Source organism: Ambystoma mexicanum, chromosome 1p (genome assembly GCF_040938575.1).
Source record: "Ambystoma mexicanum isolate Mex_15411 chromosome 1p, UKY_AmexF1_1, whole genome shotgun sequence".
NCBI lineage: Eukaryota > Metazoa > Chordata > Amphibia > Caudata > Ambystomatidae > Ambystoma > Ambystoma mexicanum.
Genome location: NC_090921.1, coordinates 781,516,323 through 781,533,555, shown reverse-complemented (window position 1 = coordinate 781,533,555; position 17,233 = coordinate 781,516,323). Strand labels below are relative to the sequence as shown.

The 17,233-nt window shown below is 45.5% G+C and overlaps 2 protein-coding genes across 9 annotated transcripts in view; both read left to right on the top strand.

The window, feature by feature from the left end:
* CRTC2 (CREB regulated transcription coactivator 2) overlaps positions 1-17,233 on the top strand; it is a 1,479,582-nt gene that overhangs the window by 453,323 nt on the left and 1,009,026 nt on the right. The gene's annotated exons all lie outside the window — the stretch shown is intronic.
* Positions 10,735-16,710, top strand: LOC138580710 (uncharacterized). The gene is made up of 2 exons (XM_069651469.1): positions 10,735-12,322; positions 15,929-16,710. The coding sequence occupies exon 1, from the start codon at positions 11,256-11,258 to the stop codon at positions 12,300-12,302; it is 1,047 nt and encodes a 348-aa protein (XP_069507570.1). The 5' UTR covers positions 10,735-11,255; the 3' UTR covers positions 12,303-12,322; positions 15,929-16,710.

Here is a 17,233-nt window from a genome sequence, read left to right as displayed (position 1 = left end):
TGCAGCCACCTAGATAGATCCGCCATGAAAAGAATAAACGGAAGGGGGGCTAGTAGACAACCCTGACAAACACCTCTCTATCCTGATCGGGTTTGACAGTAGGCCAGATCTACAAAGCCTCACTCGCTTAAGATTTATTATAATGCAACTCTCTCAGGATCGATAGTAAACTAGGGGGAATCCCCCAGGCGTCCAGTTTTTCCACAATAAGTTCCTATCAGTTGTATCAAACGCCTGGGATAGGTCAATCCAGGCTCCAAAAAGAGGGTGGGGGAGTGCCCTTCTGGAATGAAATTGCACTTAGACAACTCAAGACTAGCCCAATGAGTGATGTAGATAGACCCTTCCTAAATCCAGTTTGCTGACTTGGTATTATTCCCTTGACTTTGGCCCAGGCTTCCAACTACCCTAATATAAGACCAGTAAAGATCTTGCTATCGGCATCTAGGAGGGAAATCGGGCGATAATTAAAAGCCAATAATCTATCGCCCTTCTTGTAGATGGGTATAACTATAGACTGTTTCCATGAGTCTGGGAATCTCTTCAGTGAGATGATGTTATCGAACAATTAGTTTACCACCTTTGCCCAAGTAGATGGATCCATTTTAAGAATTGAGTTACTAAGACCATTAGGTCCCACCGCTCTAGAGGTTGAGGATTTCCTTATTAGCTGTTCAAGATCTAAGTTGGTAAATTCAACGACCACTTAATCATTGTATTCTTCTCACAAATGGGGATTCCGGGGAGTCCTAATCCTTTGTACAGTGCTCAATCCAAACCTGTTCTTGGATAACAGAATCCTGTTTCTGGTTCCGAGTAACTTCATTCATACCCACCATTGTCCAGAAATTTCTAGAATTTCTAGGGGATAGTGCATGAAGCAAGCATTCTCTCTCCATCTTGCTAGAGTACAAGGTGCCTATATGCTCGGAGCCAGTTTCTGTAATTGTTATTAAGGTGTCTAAAACATTCTCTATACGATTGAGCATCTAAGTGGGATCTCTTTAGCTTCGCTCTTTGTTGTCTTCATTCTTTCTTTTGGGCTATTATTTGAACATTAAATGTATGTTTATGGATCCTACGCGGTTTCTGAGGCTGAGGTTCTATTGGTGCCAGGTTAGACAAAAAAAGAAAACCCCCAGGTTTACAGCATTCCGACAGTTGTTGGTCAGAGAGTTGGTTCACATTTACCCTCAATTTATGGTTGAGCAGTTTTCCCCCTTTATCGAACTTCCTGACAACATTCCCTGCACAGTTAGTAGACAACTCGTGATCATACACCAATGCATCCAGATCACTATCGTAGCACAAGGTAGCCTTTAGCATTAAAAGATCACTATTTCCATCCCCCAAGTTAAAACTCAAACTGCTGTTAAAAATATTTCTTGAGGCAAAGAAGTAGTCAATCGTTGAGAACGGTGTTCCCCTGAGCCAGCTAGGCGCATTAGGAATCTACCCCCAGATGTTACCATTGAACATACGGAGGCCCCACTCCCTCATAAACTCTACCCATATTATTCCATTACTGGTCTTCAGCCTTCAGGATCCCGAATTTGGGTCAAGTGTAGAAATACATTGTGAATTTAAATCCCCAGCAATAATGAGATCTGTCGGATATTGCACGGAACACTCCACTAGACCATCTGAAAGGGCTTGCAAAAAGTCACATAGGGAAAGGGCACTGGGATTCCAATACACATTTACAATTATCCACCTCAAACCCATTTTACCACTTCTTTTTGTCACTCTCACCACCAAAATGCCCTGACTTTCATTCGATAGTATAGTAGATTTCTTAAACACCTCATTACTACAGGCCACTAACAGACCCCCATTGGTCTCCCCCCCTCCGAACCCAACTTTAGCTGTTGAAAGATAGAAATCCCTTCCATCCCCACCAAACAAGTTAACCAAGTCTCTTGAAATAATATTAAATCAAATGTCTTAAATATTTGCGTTTTCCTTGGTTCCTGGGAGAAAGAGGTATAGCCTCCACAACAGTACATTAATCTGTTGCTTCCCTAGAGCTTCTGCTGGGACATGCCCATTTTTAGAAATACTTATTATCTCAGGAACCATTTCCCACATATTCAGTGGATTTGATCCATTGCCTTGGTTGTTTTTTACCCCTGCTAACTGTTCATGGTTCTCAGGGAACCCTAGTCAGGCGGTTGTGGGTACAGGGCATTCCTGGGAAATCCTCAGTCCTCTTTGATGCCAAGCAGGTGCCTCTCGCAGGATTAAGTCCAGGCCGAGCCTTGATTTCAGCATTACTTCAGCAGTATTTTTTTATCAGTTCCAAAGGGGAAACTCACTACCCCAATGTCCGCTGTTGAGAAGTACCTTAAAGCGGGAATTGCCTTCATTTCAAACAGGATTGTAGATCGATTCAATGGCATTCTATTTTGTGCTACAGGCAATTTTCTCGAGAGAAAAACTGTGAGATCCATAGATTGTTTACGAAAATTAGATTTTCTCTGGTCCCCATTGGCATGTTGCTATTATCGGTCACAATTCCTGTAGCATTGCTTACGCTGTTTCCATTCACAGGATGCACACAAGCCTGTAGCTCCTGTGAGTTTCTTTCATTCCCTATAAAGGAAGATCTTTCATCACCCATATTGCTAATTGCTCCTGTATTTACTTGGGCCACTTTGTCGTTAGCTCTCAAGGGCTCCCCCATGCCTCTAGAGGCATCACTTTTAGATTAAGATCGGGCCATTTTTACCTGGGAATTGACAGGTTTGCTTTTTCGTTTGGATAAAAGAAAAATGGGAGCAATTTTCTGTGGTGGCTCAATTACCTCAGTTTGGCTTCCTACAGTTAGCTTTCCCACTGTTTCTTAAGATCATTTTTTTTCTGACTTTTTGAGTTAGAGGATTTCTTCCCCTTTTTCCATTGGCCAGTCTTAAGTACCTTCTCTTTCTGTTATTTTTTCATCCTTCTTCAAGCCCTCCTTTAACTTTTGCAAAAGTTGATTAGCCCCTGAACCCTGTTGCTTTTTCTTTCGTTTTCCTTGATTTTTTGGCGATTTTTTTTTGGGCAGACTGGGGATGTCATTTATTGCTCTCGCCCTTCTTTTTCTTTTCTTTTTCGATTTTCCATTCAATTTCTTTCTCTGGGGCACTGCCAGGTCAGAATCTGTGGATGAAATATTTATTGGGATCCCCTGTTCCAGGTCTTCTTGCGGAGGTTCACAATCAGCCACAAGAGCCAGTCTTAGGAATTCCTCCATTACTGAGGCTGACAGGGGAGTATCATTTGGGAGTGACTCTGGAGTGATTCGGGGGGTTTGTTTATCTCGTTCCTCTGTTATTCGATTGGAGAGGTCAGATTTCTCTAATGGGGTCACCGACACCTTTTTTAACTCCCCGCACTGTTCTGTTATTTGATCCATTTTTATTGATTGCTCCTTAGCTTCTTTTTGTATATCTCTCATGGCTTCCCCCGTTAATTCATTGATGGCAGATTTTAAAGCCACCATAGTTATTTCATTTAACACCAGGTCTTTTGTGACCTCCAGTAATATGCCCGAGTGCTGTTGGACCTCTGCTTTTAAATTTTCAAAAACCTTGACCAAAGAAGTAAGGATAATGTTTAATGCCGTTATTGTCGGTGCAGCAAGTTCCTGGGATGTATTTGCTGGTTTAGCGGGGGACTTCGGTTGAGAATTTGCTGACAGGTTTATGGGCTTTTGAAGATGAGGGCACTGTTCCGGGTCCTGGGGCACATTGCCCGGTACAGCCATTTCCAATTCCAACAGATCTTCATCTCTCGGTTCACTGAGGTTAAAGGTAGATTGAATTTGAAGGTCCTCTAATTGCACTAGACCCACCCCTTGATTTGGTAGATCTCCTGTAGTGCAATTCATCACCAAGTCGGTCATTGACGTTAAGTGATTTGAAATCACAATTTTCATAGTGGTCGTCCTTAGGGTGTAATCTAGATTACCTTGAAAGAGGGACCGAATGGGATGATTTATTGGAGTTGACTCTCCTTCTTCCTGCCTAGATGCTGCCGAGATTTTCCGGATACCAGACCCGGTTAGTGTCAGATTGTCAGATGGATAGACACTCGGTGGTGGCAGAAAAATATGACCACCGACTTGTAGTTTTTGAAATATAACTTGAGCTTGCCCCCCCCCCCCCATCTCGAGGCATTGTGACTTCCTGGCAGCTTCAATGGTGCTATTCTGATTATTACGGCTGGTTTGCGATCCCTGGACCGAGCTGCGTAAATCATACATTGTAAAAAGAGATGTATGTCACCCCTCCACTTGGGTCAAAGGCCTCTGGCCCGCAGTCCCCAAGTAACGTGGGTCGGTAAGGGTGACTTTAGTCTTTAAAAAAAAAAAAAGACTAAGTCAGCAGCTGTAGCTCCACTTGGATCAAAGACCATGGGTTAAAGGCACAAGGCCCACAGTCCCCGAGTCTTACCAAGTGACTTAAGTAGCGATACTTCGTGGACAGTTAAGGAAAAGGGGCGTTTTTTTTAATCCAAATTACCAGTCTCCTGTGAGAACGGTTGCTGTTACTAGAGCGAAGGGACTGTGACAATTTTCCACAAAAAATGAACGAGTAGCGGGAGATTTATATAGCCCGCCCCCGGACTGTTGGGAAATAGTTTATTTGCAAGTGTCTCCTTTCTCTTTACCGGCACACACTACGTTTCATAGTTCAGTTTGAATCAAGTGCCCCCTCAGCCGCAATGCGAGTCACAATCAGCGAGGGTGCTGACCTTCGCGCATGTTCCGTATGAATCCGCCCTGTGCCCAAAGCCCCTTTAGGGTTTAGTATGATTGTCCGGGCACTAACGGACACTAAATAGGAGATTCCAGTTAGTCACAAAATATAAACAAATCCAGGTACAAACTTGTGTCGGAATACCTTATATCTCTTCTTTTTTTTTTTATCCACTGGATTCCGGATAGACACGTTTCAGGTCAATTCACAGAGAGTTGAACGGTACCAGTTTTCACAGCGGTTAGCAGCCCGCCGTCTCCTGACGTGCACGGACTGCACAGACTGCTCCTTCACTCCGCTTCGCTCCGTGGAGTTTCCAATGATTAAAACAGCTCATCCCAGTTCAGTGAGCAGTGTAGATAGACTCCTGGACAGGCACAGACTGCTCCTTCACTCGACTTCACTCTGCTCTTTCATAAAGAGTCAGTTATCCCTCGGGCCTTTGTAGGGTGTTTTCAATCCCTTCCCTATTTTTACAGTAAACCATCTCCCAGTACACACCAGTCGGGTACTGGGACGAGGAAAAGACAAACCAGAGCCATAGCTCCTCTTTATTCACTCATACATATACAGACACCACTCTGGTACTGAGATGAGGAAGAGGGATGGAGAGTATCAGGACCATTATCTAGTGAATGAAGATTGCCTGCACCTGTGGCCAAGGAGGCAGTATAAATGGCCCGCTCAGGTAAGACTAAGGTGATTGCCTGTGAAACGCTTGCAGCAGAAGCTGGAGGTGAAGCCAGGGAGACGCGTGCCTGAAGCGCCTACAAGTTGCAGAGTCGTTGCAGCGGATTTGGGCGGGAGCACTTGGAAGGTCTACGGTAGCGGAGCTTGTCTGCATACCTCCTGGATTCAGAGAGACTCCCTCTCCATTCAACCGAGGCGGTGGAGATCCTGGAGAAGAGGCGTGCCGAGCCAGTAGCAGCGACAGCCACAGCAAGCCTCCCGTCCCGGAGAACAGCACCTGAAGACCGCATTCCAGGTGAGACAGAGCAGCCTGAATGACTCTGGGGTGCACAGGTGGGGACCGCGTGGTTGCTGCACGTCAGATCGCTTCAAAGAGAGCTAGAGACTGTGTGGGTTATGTGAATGCAGGTCCAGATTGAACAAAATATTTTGATAGTCACGATAACCCGAAGCTGCTGAGAAACCTGAAGGAAAGGTTTTTGTGTGAATACCGAACTTTGAAAAGAGATGAAAATGACAAGGCCAAGAGAGGGAACTTGTGAATAGGCCCTTGAACTGGGTACAAGTTTCCAGCAGGAGAGTAATCTGGGAATTTTCGGTTGGTTTAAGCAATTTGACTGATTTGAACGAAATTAAACCTTTTTGAATATCGATCTGAATTGGATGGAAAGCAGTTTGATGCAATTCCCTGATAAAAAGGGACTGCTTAACCTGAAAGAACAAAAATTGGCAAGCCGCCATAAAGATAGAAGGAACTGGGGAATTTGAAAGAATAAGCAGTGGCAAAAGCCCTGGGAAGAGTTGGAAAGCACAATAAGTGAATGGTGGCAAGACAAGTAGTAAAGAATCCAGAAGATGTGAGGAGAATAGTCCAGTATCACTGTGAAGCTGATACAGCGGCAGAGTGTCTGTAAAGAAGCAGCAAGTAAGGTGTGTCGGTTACGTGACCTGTAATGGGTGGACTGTGTGGTCCAACCACTGCACCTAGATAGAGTACACTCCCTTAAAGGAAAAAGACACTTAACTTACCCATAAGCTTGTGATTGAATATAAAAGAAACCTAAATGAACTGAAATTGATAGCTGATGAAATTGGTCAAGGCAACCAAGCCAGAAGAGCTGGGAAGTATCCAAAGGAGTTGTGTTGTTTTGGAACATTGAGAGACTTGAAAGCTTGAGGAAGGGAAGCCCCTTTTCCAACCAAGAGCTGAAAGAAGCTCTGAACTTTTATTTGAACACTTCTCATTTTGAGGCTGACATCCCTAACACATTGTATACAATTGATTGTGAAGCCAATTATAGGTTTTGGACCCAGGCAGACATTTTCTCTGGATTTCCTGGCCCAGACTATCATTAGTTTCAGTACAGTGGTGAAATCCCACCTTAGTATAGGGCAAGTTAGACTTTTTTTTTCCAACCCTCTTTTTCTTTAATATAAGGTTTTAATTTATTTACTTATTTTTGCATTTATTGCAGTGACCTGAACTCTTGGGTATCTAGGCGCTAGTAATACACAAAATACTGAGGAGAGAGACAAACAAAAAATACAGAGTAGAGATAATACAGGAAACGGGCATGAAACACAACGGGGTGGGATGGGTGTCATGGTGTCTTAAAGTCTTGGTTCGAGGAGGAGGGGGAGACAGGTATCAGATTGTCTTAGTCTGTTAGCTCCGGGAGCTTTCAGGCAAAAATCCAAGTTTTAAAGTTTTTTCTGAATGTCCAGTAGATGGGTTCCTTTCTCAGGGTGATGGGGAGATTGTTCAATAGCTTTGCGGCCATGACGGGAAAGCTCTGTCCTCCTGCGGTCTTTCTGGTGAAGTTGAGTACTTTGAGGAGATGGCTGTTCGTGTATTTTGGAGGGCGAGGGGCGTGTATTTCATCACCCGGCGTAAAAGGTAGGCCGGTACAGTTTTCGTGGTGCACTTGTGTGCGATGGAGAGGTTCTTGAATTGAATCCATTTACGGATCGGAAGCCAGTGGGCGTCTTTCCTGGTTTTTGTGACATGGTCGTGCTTGGACAAACCTAGGACTGTTTGGAGGGCATTGCTTTGGATGGTTTGAAGCTTGCACAAGTTACGTCCAGAGGTTCCTGCAAAGAGCGTTGCAGTAATCCAGCTTGGTTCCGGTGATGGCTCTGGCTACGTTGAGTCTTTTTGTTAGTTGTGAGGAACGGCTTGCTGGCGTTCAGTAGTTATGCACTGTAGGCAGCGGCTGAGGCAATTGCGTTGACCTGGCGAGAGAGGTCAAGGGTGGCGTCTAGGTAGATGTCCAGGGGTTTGCTGCAGGAGATGTATGGATCAGGTTGCCGTCAATGTCAAATGCTTTGTAGGTTGGGTCTATGCTGCGGAGGGTGGAGTGAGAGCCTACAATGAGGGTCTCAGTTTTGCTGTCGTTTAGGCATAACTGGTGGGTTGCCATCCATTTTTGGACAATGTCATAAACTGAGTTGATGGTTACCACGACTAGGTGGTAGGTGCCAGAGAGAGGGAGGAGGATTTGGGTGTCGCCGGCATCATTCGTGTAGATTATGCCAAGGGCATCCAGATGTTCAAAAAGGGGTTTCGTGTGAATGTTGTACAGGGTTGAGGAGGGATTTTTGTGGGACTCCACTGGTTACTGGTGTCAGTGGCACAGCATGGTCGCCCATGAAGACACGGGAGGATCTGTCTGCTAGAAAGGATTTGATCCAGTTTGTTGCTGCTGGGAGATGTTTGCTGTTGTGGTGAGGTGGTTGCAGAGTGTCTGGTGGTCGAGGTTGAATGCTGCTGATGGGTAATGCCTGAGGAGCAGGGCGAGTTTGCCACAGTCTTTCATATCCAACTGTTTTTTAGGTCCAGTATTGTATTGTATTGTATTGTATTTTATTTATATAGCGCACCGAGCCCTGGGGCAACTAAGCACATACAGACACAGATATGCATATATACAGTTACAGACATGGAGCATCAGGATTACACACATGGTAGATAACAGAAGGCAGAGTACATATAAAAATGTTACATAAGCATTTACATTTAAATAGATAGCAGTAAGGTGGTTTCTGTTCCGTGCCTTCATTGGAAGCCTGATTGGCAGATGCCCAGGATGTACTTGTCCTCGAGGTATTGTTGGACCTGGATATATGCTGTGCAGTCGAGGATTTTATGGATGAAGGGTACAGTGGCGATGGGGCGGTAGTAAGTGGGGATGGTAGGGCCAAGGGAGTATTTTTTTTTTTTTTTTCAGGGCAGTTCGCACAGTTTTTGCTGCAAAGGATGATGGATGGGATGATGGGTGTGATCGTCTCAGCGCAGCCTTTAATGATGGGGGCCGGACAAGCATCTCCTTTGCATCGGGGGGGCTTGAGTCCTTTGATTATGTTTGTGACTTCTGTAGAGGAGGTCCCGAGTGAGGCCTGCACTTCAACAGCCCATTTTGAAGTACCAGAAACGTTCACACTGAGATATGTGACGTATGATGAGCAAATAAACCAGCAGAGAGCCGCAGTAGGGCTCCGCCCAGTGCCTATCATAAGAATAATACCTATTGAAGTACCAATGACCAGACAACCATGGACAGTAAGGTATCTATTGAGAAAACCCTACCAGCAAATTAAACGAAATGAAGATTGCTTAAATACTGTCCCGGAAGAAACTCAAAAGGTCTTAATTGAAGACGAATGGTGACGTCACAAGGGCCCGGACAGACTCACAGATGAAAGAAACGACAACACACAGACGAAACGCCATGAATAAGGATATCGTGAACTTAGAAGGAGAGACGATGTTGAAAAATAAAGAAACTTAAGCCATGAACAGGATGAAGATATTCAACCAGCTAACTCCTGTACATATGCTTGGAACCGCAAGAAGCTAAGAAAACAGTGCGGCTTGCTATGCTTAGTAGAAGATAGACCGCGGCAAGCGCCACGTATACATATCTACTTCAACAAAGTACACTATACCAGTGCAAGTCCACTTTACACAGAAGCAGAATTAACTTAGGTTACTAGAGGTCAAACAGGACAGGATTCGTATTCCAGCTAAAACGAGAAGAGATGGCTGAATCGAAACTCAGCAAGAGCAACTCGTGTCTGGGGTGCCAAGGTCAGACCAAGAGAAGGAGTGAACGGTAGCTTCGCCAAATCGAAACCTAAGAACAGAACAGCCTATCTCAGGAAGGCCGAGATAAGGAGGCTCAGGCAGGTGGCAAGCCGAACAAGAATTAAATGCGCAAATAGAAGGAAAACTAGGCAGATTGACGGTGTGAGCAGCACATGACCATCGGAGCACAAAGAGGCACGGGTGCACACCTACGCCTGGCTGTCGCCCAGACAGAGATATCATAACTTTTTCTGACCAGAAGATACAGTTTCGAGGTCGACCAGTCAACTAATTGACACATAGCCACTTAAGTAATGATTGATGGAAGGGAGGCCGGGTGAATCTTGGGGCATCCTGCACCTGGCTGACCATTCTGCATGCTAAGTAAAGTGGAGATTTATGCATGGGGTTGAAGCCAACCCAATCACAATGGACCAAATAATCTAGGGTCCTATAGAAAGTAGAACCAATGGGACGTCGTACTCTTAGTGACGTCTACAAGAGTAATGATGGAAGGAAGGGCTTAGATGCCCACCTGATAGTGTTTACCCAATCCCCGCACTCCGTTACCATATTGTGAGGCTGGAAACCCCGGGGCCAGTGGGGTTGGCCGGCAATGGCCAGGAGAAACAGAAAAACCACAAGGAAACTCCAACCAGGGAGTTAGGTCGAGTAATCCTGAGTCACCAAGAACAGTGACTCCCACTAATAAAAACACGAGAAAGGTCAATATATCACTGGTAGGAATTACAAGAAGTTTTCCAACAGGGGATGTCAGACCACAGACTACATCTCCCATAATGCCTCTGGATCAGCACAAATATATTCCTTTTAAACTAAAAATGATTAAAAGGGGGTTGCATACCAGGAAGGAAAGGTTCCCTTTTCCCTATAGTCGTGGCAGGAAGAGATACGAGGTGGGCAAAGTACGGGATATGGAAGTTGCACTGTGCCATGATAAAAACAAAGAAGCAGAAAAAACAATGCCTCGGGAGGTGGAGAGAGAAAGGGAGGGACTGACTGGGGAAAGGTGGAAAGAATTGCGCACACCTGAAGGTGAAGAGGGTGGAGGGGAGGTGCGGTTAAAAACAGCCACCTGGAACTAATTGGCTCCCCCAATTTTTTTTTTATCTAGGAGCCGAGTGCAGGCACAGCGGAGTGGAGCCCGGACGTCAGTGGATTCGAGTGGGCATACTAGGTCAATCTATCCCTGGGACTGAGGAAGCCCTTACAGCCGCATATTCAACCCAGGGATCCGGACAACCAAAGCGAAAACAAAGACGGCAAGGAAAGGGTGCTCTTGGAACTCCTGTGACATTTTACGAGCAGAGCTCTAATTGCGAGAGCACAACGCCGTCTGGGAGGAACGTTTGTGGTTTTGTTTTCTTTATTATTCTTCTTGGTTCAAACACGGCTCACGAGGAAAAGCCGGCAGAAAAAAGGGAATGTTCTGTGATATGGCCATTGCAAGTGAAGTGCAGGACTGAAAAGCCTATTATTTTTGCATTATTGGTGGTTTAAGTTTCAAAAGCTGCAATTTCGTTCTGAAAAACACAGTGCCAGTGAGAAGCCTATTTACTTTGCATTATTTGTCATATGAGTTCTACAAACGGCAAATTCGGTCGAAAAACCTGAATAAACCCCTGCTTTGATTTAACCTGAATTACTGACTCCTGCCTGCTATTTAACAGTGGTGGCAGGGGTGGGATTCACGGTAACGCCTTACTACCCCATCCATCATGGAAGCAGTAATAAAAACCTTGGCAGAAGGGCAACAGCAACTACAGCAGCTGATTCAAGTGCAAGGCCACCAGGCACAAGCTGATTGCCAGGCATTGCAGCAAGCCATACAAGTACAGAGCGCGGCACAGGACCAAGGAAGAGAAGCGCTAAGGATCCTGGGGGAGGCTGTAGCCGCAAAAAGGACACAACCCGCTGTACCGCCGACTATTCTACAAAAATACCAAAACGGAGATGACCCAAGTTTTTTCTTTGTAAACTTTGAGCGTATTGCAAGAGCAGCACAATGGCCACAGAAGAGATGGGCATTCTTTTTGGCCCCTTTACTAACGGGAGTCATGCAAGGGGCCTACCAAGCCGCCAACCCCACAGGCGATACCCCGTATGCCGAGCTTAAGAAAACAATCCTCGAAAGACTTGGAATGGATGAAGAATCCTACAGGATTAAATACAGAGAGACCCGATTAAAGCCCGGAGAAAGCCCAAGACAGCTGTTCTATAGGATACAAGATTTAGCCGAAAAATGGCTGCAGCCCAGCACCGCTACAGTAGGACAAATCAGAGACAAAATCATGTTGGAACAGTTTGTGGAGGCCTTACCCAGCCCAATCCAAAGATGGGTAAGACAGCATCACCACTTAACCCTGCCTGAGGCCATAGATGTGGCCACCGCTTACCATAAAGCAGGAACGCCCAGATCTTTTACAATACCTTCGGTGAAACCACTTAGTGAGGCTACAACTCAGCGCCAGGGGCCCTACCGGACACTCCCAGCGGAGCCTAGAACCAGACCAGAACTCCGGCCAGTAGTAGGTGGTGGCATCCAAAAAAATGCAGGCCCACAGTGTTTCGAATGTGGAGAATGGGGTCACATCGCGAGGTTCTGTTCCAAAAAAACTAAATCAGAACCCATGGAAATCGGAACCCTTCAATCACAAGAATACAGAAGGAAGAAAGTACCCTATGTGATAGAAGTCACTGTAGATGGCCACCCTGCACAAGCCATGCTGGACAGCGGAAGCAGACAGCGATCCAGCCACTTGTGAGCAGTTCAGAGAAATTCCAGGTGAGAAACATAGCGGTGAAATGTGTGCATGGGGATGTGAAAGAGTATCCCACACAAGACATCATCTTGGGGAAAAAAGGGGACATGATACCTATAAAAGCGGCAGTAATACCCTCCCTTCCAACACCAGTCCTAATAGGCACAGACTTTCCCAAATTCGAAAAATGGTTACAGGAAGCTCCTTATGCTGGTTCTGAATTAAGAGAATATCCAAAAAGAGAACAGTTATCCCGGGCTCAGAAGAGGGAAATCAAGGCAAAGTGGAGGGCAGAGGCCCACGACATAGCCCTGATAGACTGGAGAGTGGAAGATCATATTCCCTCCTTCCGCACTGAAACAGAGAACGATGACTCACTCAAAAGAGCGAGAGAACAAGCACAGGAAGGGAACTCTAACAGAGGTTCCACGCCATATTTCAAGGAAAAACAGGGCCTCTATTACTGGATTACTAGAAGGGCTGACCACACAGAACAGGAGCAGTTATTGGTACCCCAATCTTACCGCTCGAATTTGGTGCAGCTGGCACATGATCACAACACGGGGGGACATTTGGCGGAGAACATGACGCTTAAGAGATTACTCCAGAATTACTATTGGCCAGGAATATATGCAGAGGTGGCTAAATATTGCCAAGAATGTTCTACCGGTCAAAAGACCAGCACCCATATACCGCCCAGGGTCCCATTGCAGAGAATGCCCATCATCGGAGAACCGTTCCAAAGAATAGGGATGGACATTGTGGGACCTCTTGAACCAAGCAGTCGGGGATATAAGTACATATTGGTAGTGGTTGATTATGCCACCAGGTATCCAGAAGCTTTTCCTTTAAGAGGTACCTCAGCGAAACAATTATGCAATGTCCTGCTTCCCTATTTCTCAAGAGTGGTAATACCCCAAGAAATAGTGACAGATCAAGGGAGTAACTTTATGTCGGTAGTAATGAAAGAGGTATGCAAGACCTTGGGAATAACCCACCTCAAGACTTCAGTGTATCACCCTCAGACGGATGGTCTGGTGGAGAGGTACAATCAGACAATAAAACAAATGTTACGAAAAGCCACCAGCCCTACCGGGTTGGGCTGGGACAGAACTTTACCTTGGGTCTTAATGATCTTGCGCGACACCCCACAATCCTCTACAGGGTTTTCACCATTCAAACTCTTGTTTGGGAGACAACCTAGGTCCATCCTAAGGGTGTTAAGGGAAACATGGGAATCCCAGGAGGAGACCAATTTATCGGATTATGTTAATAATCTACAAGAACACCTGGGACGCCTGCGGGACCTGGCCCAAGAGAAGTTAGGAAAAACACAATTGCAGCAGGAGAAATATTACGATCAAGGGACCAGATTACGCACCTTTAAAGCCGGGGACAAAGTGCTGGTATTACTACCTACTAGCTCCAATGAGATGTTGGCTCAATGGAAGGGTCCATATAAGATCACAAAGGTTTTAGGTCCTGTAAATTATGAAGTGGAACAGCCAGACCGACAAGGGAAGCAACAGAACTATCATGTGAACCTACTTAAATTGTGGAAGGAAACGACCCCTTCGATTTTATGTAGCACCCAGTCAGAACTATCAGTAACGGAACAAATGGTTCCCATGGTTCAGAGCGGTTTACAGGATGTCGTGGTAGGAGATAAGCTGAATGAAGAACAAATCACTGAATTAGTCAACCATCTGCAACCAGTTTCAGGTGTTTTCTCAGGACTTCCCGGGCGAACTAAGATGGTGTCACACCACATTAACACAGAACCAGGAAAGATTGTACGACTACGTCCTTATCGTATACCCGAGGCAAAAAGAGAAGACATGAATCAAGAAATAAATGAAATGTTGAAACTGGGCGTCATTATACCATCTAAAAGCGCCTGGTGCTCCCCGATAGTTTTAGTGCCCAAACCAGATGGAACCACCAGATTCTGCATGGATTTCAGGCAACTAAATGCCATATCTCACTATGAGGCGTATCCCATGCCCAGAATAGATGAGTTATTAGAGAAATTAGGGGCAGCAGCGTATCTAAGCACATTGGACTTAACAAAAGGGTACTGGCAAATTCCATTACATCCAAATGACCAAGAAAAAACAGCATTTGCCACTCCCCAGGGTCTCTTCCAGTTCAGTGTTACCCTTTGGGCTACACAGGGCACCAGCTACCTTCCAAGCACTAATGGACCAGTTACTCAAACCACATGAAAAATACGCTGCAGCGTATCTGGACGATATAGTCATATTCAGCACATCCTGGGAAGAGCATCTAGTACATCTAAAAAAGATAGTGACAACCTTGGGAAAAGCGGGCCTTCATATAAACCCAAAAAAATCCAAACTAGCAGCCAAGACCACCAAGTACTTGGGTTACTCAGTAGGTGGTGGGGTCATAACCCCCTTAGTGGATAAGGTCCAAGCATTACAACAGCTACAAATACCAACCACCCGGAAGGGAATAAGGGCATTTTTAGGGTTTGTGGGATATTACCGGAGATTCATACCTCATTTCTCCACCATTGCGGCTCCACTAATAGACGCCCTAAAAACTAATAAACCACTGGAAATCAAGGAGGACGTCATCAAAGCCTTTAATGCCCTGGTTGGCATGATTGCTAGCAGACCAGTTCTACACTGCCCTGATTTTTCCCAACACTTCTATTTACAAGCAGATGCATCAGGTTGCGGTCTGGGGGCTGTTTTGTCGCAAGGAACCGAGAATAACCTATGTCCCATCGCCTTTATTAGTAGGAAACTGCTACAGCATGAATTGCCCTATTCAACCCTGGAAAAGGAGTGTCTTGCTATTAAATGGGTGGTGGAGTCCTTGCGCTACTACCTACTCGGAAGGAAGTTCACCATATTCACAGACCATGCACCTCTACGTTGGCTAGCTACTCAAAAAGATTCTAATCATAGAGTTTTGCGGTGGTTCCTCACGTTGCAACCTTACAATTTTGAAACTGTACATAAGAGTGGAAGGTATCAGTTGGTGGCGGACTACCTCTCTCGCTCTTTGGATCCGCCCAATCGGCGTGATCCTTTGAGGGGAGTATGTGAGGCTGGAAACCCCGGGGCCAGTGGGGTTTGCCGGCAAAGGCCAGGAGAAACAGAAAAACCACAAGGAAACTCCAACCATGGAGTTAAGTCGAGTAATCCTGAGTCACCAAGAACAGTGACTCCCACTAATAAAAACACGAGAAAGGTCAATATGTCACTGGTAGGAATTACAAGAAGTTTTCCAACAGGGGATGTCAGACCTCGGACTACATCTCCCATAATGCCTCTGGATCAGCACAAATATATTCCTTTTAAACTAAAAATGAATAAAAGGGGGTTGCATACTAGGAAGGAAAGGTTCCCTTTCCCCTATAGCCGTGGCAGGAAGAGATACGAGGTGGGCAAAGTACGGGATATGGAAGTTGCACTGTGCCATGATAAAAACAAAGAAGCAGAAAAACCAATGCCTCGGGTGGTGGAGAGAGAAAGGGAGGGACTTACTGGGGAAAGGTGGAAAGAATTGCGCACACCTGAAGGTGAAGAGGGTGGAGGGGAGGTGTGGTTAAAAACAGCCACCTGGAACTCATTAGCTCCCCCGATTTTTTTATCTAGGAGCCGAGTGCAGGCACAGCGGAGTGGAGCCCGGACGTCGGTGGATTCGAGTGGGCATACTAGGTCAATCTATCCCTGGGACCGAGGAAGCTCCTACAGCCGCACATTCAACCCAGGGATCCGGACAACCAAAGCGAAAACAAAGACGGCAAGGAAAGGTTGCTCTTGGAACTCCTGTGACATTTTACGAGCAGAGCTCTAATTGCGAGAGCACAACGCCGTCTGGGAGGAACGTTTGTGGTTTTGTTTTCTTTATTTTTCTTCTTGGTTCAAACACGGCTCACGAGGAAAAGCCGGCAGAAAAAAGGGAATGTTCTGTGATATGGCCATTGCAAGTGAAGTGCAGGACTGAAAAGCCTATTATTTTTGCATTATTGGTGGTTTAAGTTTCAAAAGCTGCAATTTCGTTCTGAAAAACACAGTGCCAGTGAGAAGCCTATTTACTTTGCATTATTTGTCATATGAGTTATACAAACGGCAAATTCGGTCGAAAAACCTGAATAAACCCCTGCTTTGATTTAACCTGAATTACTGACTCCTGCCTGCTATTTAACACATATACAGATATATTACCTATAGTTAAGTTACCTTTTCCACACCAAAAGAATTGCATGTTAACTTTTGAGTGTTACACGTCAATGATGGCGAGTTTTGGGTATAAATGTTACTGTTTGTATGTAGTTTTTGGGAGTTGAAGCGAGACGGGCTATCACATCACTTTTGATCACTGTTGATTTCCATGTTTCCCCGTTTTTTTGTACTTGTCATTAAACGGACTCCCCTTTGCCAAACCATTGAGTTGTCCTTATTGATTGGTGTTGCAGTGAGAAAACCTGCACCCCCATCCATCTCAAGGTGCAGCTATCTTGTCTTAAAGTACTGCAGAGCAAACCCCGGGGGTCTCTCCAGTACACTTTGAGTTCTGATACCGGGCGAAAGGAAAATTGGGAGATGGGTCGGCTTGTAGGAGGAGGGACAGGCGTGGAGGTGGCTGGTGGTGTTTTGGCGAGGATGGCCAGTTGCTTGAGGCAGATTTGTGTATGTAGGGAGGCGATTTTCCTTGTGAGGGCTTCTTGTATCTTGGTACACCAAGTGTCATCTATGATGAGGGATGGGAGACTGGCGACTCAAGCTCATGTAAGATTGTGAAGAGTTTGTGGGTGTTGGATTGGGCATTGTTTATTCTTGCATTGTAGCGGCTGGCTTTGGTGGTGTGGATTGCTCTTTTGTAGTATTCAACTAGGGAGGTGTATAGTGCTTTGGAAACTGGACAAGTTTTTTCTCCACGCTGTTATGACATAGCGT

Bases quoted from the DNA above. Each gene is read 5' to 3' on its own strand.
- LOC138580710 (XM_069651469.1), top strand. From the start codon at position 11,256: ATGGAAGCAGTAATAAAAACCTTGGCAGAAGGGCAACAGCAACTACAG.